Source organism: Kryptolebias marmoratus, unplaced genomic scaffold (assembly GCF_001649575.2).
Source record: "Kryptolebias marmoratus isolate JLee-2015 unplaced genomic scaffold, ASM164957v2 Scaffold169, whole genome shotgun sequence".
Classification (NCBI taxonomy): domain Eukaryota; kingdom Metazoa; phylum Chordata; class Actinopteri; order Cyprinodontiformes; family Rivulidae; genus Kryptolebias; species Kryptolebias marmoratus.
In genome coordinates, this window is record NW_023665903.1 from 5,875 (window position 1) to 9,594 (window position 3,720).

At 49.8% G+C, this 3,720-nt stretch overlaps 1 protein-coding gene across 1 annotated transcript; it reads right to left on the reverse strand.

Annotated features, from left to right (window-relative positions):
- Positions 1–200: 200 nt before the first annotated feature.
- Positions 201–3,613, reverse strand: LOC108229387 (aconitate hydratase, mitochondrial-like; the record flags this gene model as incomplete). Its single annotated transcript, XM_017405054.3, has 7 exons — positions 201–2,024; positions 2,127–2,248; positions 2,377–2,509; positions 2,626–2,817; positions 2,903–3,181; positions 3,264–3,375; positions 3,460–3,613. Coding segments are annotated over 7 exons (1,127 nt in total), but the record flags the coding sequence as incomplete, so codon positions are not given.
- Between the last annotated feature and the right edge of the window lie 107 nt (positions 3,614–3,720).

Genomic DNA, 3,720 nt, shown 5'->3' on the forward strand with positions numbered 1-3,720 from the left:
TTTACTTTAGTGTAAACCAGGATTAATGGGAATTATCACATTATGTGAGTGTTTTTGGTTTGAAGCCGGATAAACGAAGCATTGTTTTGAAACTTAAGTTTTAGAGTTTATATTTAAAAAAAGGAAAGAGAAGCGAACCTCTGGAGCGGAAACCACCCCCGGTGTGGATTGGGAAAAACAAAAATCACAATATTAATCAATGAGGTTTGTGATATTTCTTTATTTTACAATCAATGTTGACTTCTCCTGTTATACAGAGACGATCACTTGGGAGAGCACACACTTTAGATAGGAGTGTTTCACAATAAGAGCGTGGTTTTTAGCAGACTTTTACCATTGGGACTGGAAAACAGTGTTTCAGTGACCCGAAAGACGAGCAGAACAAAATGACAACAAGAGTAATAATTATCTGAGTGGTGTGATTCATAACTGAACTTCTGTTTTTCAGTTTCTGTCCACAGCAATAAAACGGCATGCAGACACTCTCACAGTACAGTTTGATTTATCCGGAGTTAAAAGGAACGAGAGCAGCAGGACGGCGGAGCACTGAAACACGTCGGATGAAATAAAAAACAATCACCCTGTAGGTGAGAACAAATTGTTTGAATGGAAATGGAATCAGAGGGTTGGGAACCTGTTGACATATATTATGACCAGCTTTTGACCCTGTAACATTAGAGCTGATGAGTTTAAAGCTGGTAGGAGTGAAAGCATAACAATATTTCTTTCTTTTAAACATGTCATGTGTTTTCCTATCTGCGCCTTAGGAAACGTCTGCAAACGTGCATCGGTGATAAACACTTCAATACGAGACACGAACACTAAAGCAACAGCAGACGGGCTCTCGCTGCGTTCACACCTGATGGTCCGGTAGACTCGGTGTGATTGGGAACCAAAATGTCAACATTTGTTTCATTTTCAGCTGCTGCGGTTCTCATTCACACTGCACCGAGTCAATCGAGACAAACCCTTTGAGCACCCTGTCCCCCCCCCCTCGCCTGCGGGACCTATACTCCATTCCTCCAGGCTACTCACAGAGCCATCTGCAACAGGTAAGATATTAGTTATTTATGACAAAATGCCCAAAGTATCCTTTAATGTACTTAGCTGGATCCATGTTGGTTGCAGTGTTTAATTTCAAAATAAGAAAAAAACAGGATTTATTGGTGAAACTGCTTTGACTTTTTATGACATTTATGTTGTTTTAAAACACTTGTAGTCACTCGGAGAAAAGGGGGGTGAGGGGGGTGTTGGATCAGGGGAAATCATTGCCCTAAAAAAATAATTTCTTTTTCAACAATTAGGTGGCCAAAAGAGCTAACTAGTCCTCATGAACCTCACAGGTCTGGTAATCCCTGCCAGAAGTCATCTGGGCCTGTTTGACATCTGCCTGCTACAGATTCAACAACTCACGGTTTCTTCTCAGGGAGACCAGAGGCCAGAAAAACAAGCCTGGGTGAACGGAACCACATTTATTTATTTATTTTTAGATCCTTGTTAATACAGCTTCACTGAATTATGCAGAAATACAACAAAATGGCAGTATTCACCTTTAAATAACACAAGTGGAAGATGACTGAGAGTGTCAGACTGGAGCTGATTACATCCTTACAGCACACTGTACCAAACTGGCTCTACAGCCAGTTCTTAATGCTTGATTAGATTTAATAAACGCTGCCTGTTGGTGAGGTTTTAACAAAAAACCAACCTCCGCTGCTACCGTTCCATCAGCAGCCTCTGTTCGACATTTAGCTTCGATACCTTCAGTCGTGGATTCAAGCTAATCCTGATAAAACAATGGTTTACATTCTGCTCCTCCTCCCTCCCCCATTCACACCCTGACCCCCACCCCCCACCCCTTCCTATTCCTCCATACTTTCCCTCCACCCTCAGTGCTGCAGCTCCTTCATCCTGTTCAGCGCGGATCCTGCCTGGAACCACTGGATCTGGGTCTCGTTGAAGCTGTGGTTGAGCTCCAGGGTCTCCGTGCTGCCGTCGCCATGCTTCACGACGGCAGTCAGAGGCTGAGGGAGGAGGGAGAGAGAGACGAGAAGGAAGGTGAGGCATTCGGCGAGGATGCCTGCTCTTGGAGTAGGCCGTTTTGCCAGGCCGAGCGGCGCTCTCACCTTTCCCGGAGCGAAGGATTTCAGCCCTCGGATGGAGATCTTGTCGTCGGGGAGGATCTTGTCGTAGTCGGATGGGTTGGTGAACGTCAGCGGCAGCAGACCTTGCTTCTTCAGGTTCGTCTCTGAGAACAAAGTTCATTAGTTCAAAAACAAACCTGCAAAGCGGCGTGCTGCACTTTTGAGACTGAGCAGCGCTTCGAAATAATTCCCATCGGTGACAGATCACCAAATAATCACACTCGTGGAGTACCGTGGATTCTGGCGAAGCTCTTGACGATGATGGCCCTTCCACCCAAGTGCCTGGGCTCCAGAGCTGCGTGCTCTCTGCTGGAGCCCTCGCCGTAGTTGTCATCTCCAACCACCACCCACGACACGCCGTTGGCCTGCAGACAACAGCACAGGGGACGCCATCGAACCCATTCCCATAGATGACCGTAAACTAGCGGGAGCTGCAGCCTTGGTGATCGTGATTCAAAGCTTCGCCTTCTGCGATGCTCACCTTGTAGTGGCGGGCCACGTCCGGGACTCCTCCGTAGCCTCCGGTCAGGTGGTTCTTCACCTTGTTGACAGCGTCGTTCTCGCTGTTGACGGCGCCGATCAGCATGTTGTTGGAGATGTTGTCCAGGTGGCCGCGGAACTTCAGCCAGGGTCCCGCCGCGCTGATGTGGTCCGTGGTGCACTTCCCCTTCACCTGTGGAGACAGAAGAGCGTGACGCTCGGGACGCCGGAGCGGCCATGGGAATTTCAGACACGCGCTCCCTCCCGGGGGGGCACACCTTGATGAGGACCACCATGTCCTCCAGATCGTTCCCGCTCCACTTGTCGAAAGGCTCCAGCAGCTGCAGCCGGTTGCTCTGAGGGCTAACGTCCACCCTGAGCTCGCTGCCGTCACCGGGCGGGTGCTGATAGGTGTCCTGGCCCGGGTCGAAATCCCTGGCTGGCAGCTCATCTCCGGTGGGGGGCTCCAGCTTGAACTTCTGTCCGTCGGGCGCTGTGAGGTAATCCGTCTCTGGGTTGAAGTCTAATGTGCCGGCAATGGCGAGGGCGGTTACGATCTGAAGACGGGGAGGAGGAGGGAGGGATTTAGGAAGAACATGTAAACCTGCGTGAAACAGAAAGTTTGCAGTGCGACTTCACCTCAGGGGAGGTAACGAAGGCGTGTGTCGCAGGGTTGGCATCGTTCCTGGCAGTGAAGTTTCTGTTGAAGGACGTGACGATGGTGTTCTTCTCGCCCTTTTTCACGTCTTGCCTGAACACGGAGCACATCCATTTACAAACCCAACATTCGATAAGCTGACCCGTTTCCATGGGGAACGCTACGGGGCGCAGTTACCTGTCCCACTGTCCAATGCAGGGTCCGCACGCGTTCGCGAGGACCACGCCGCCGACGTCGCTGAGGACCTTTGACTGCAGGGAAAACGTTGGGTTACTTAACGTAATCCCTGGTTCTTTGATAACAGAGTGAGGTGTTTCACTATGGGAATCGCCTCAGCGTGACCAACTACGGAAGCTCCAATGACATCACGTCTGTCTGTGACAGACAGGTTGAGCCGTGACCGTGGCTCCACCCACCATCCAATATCACGGCCAACCT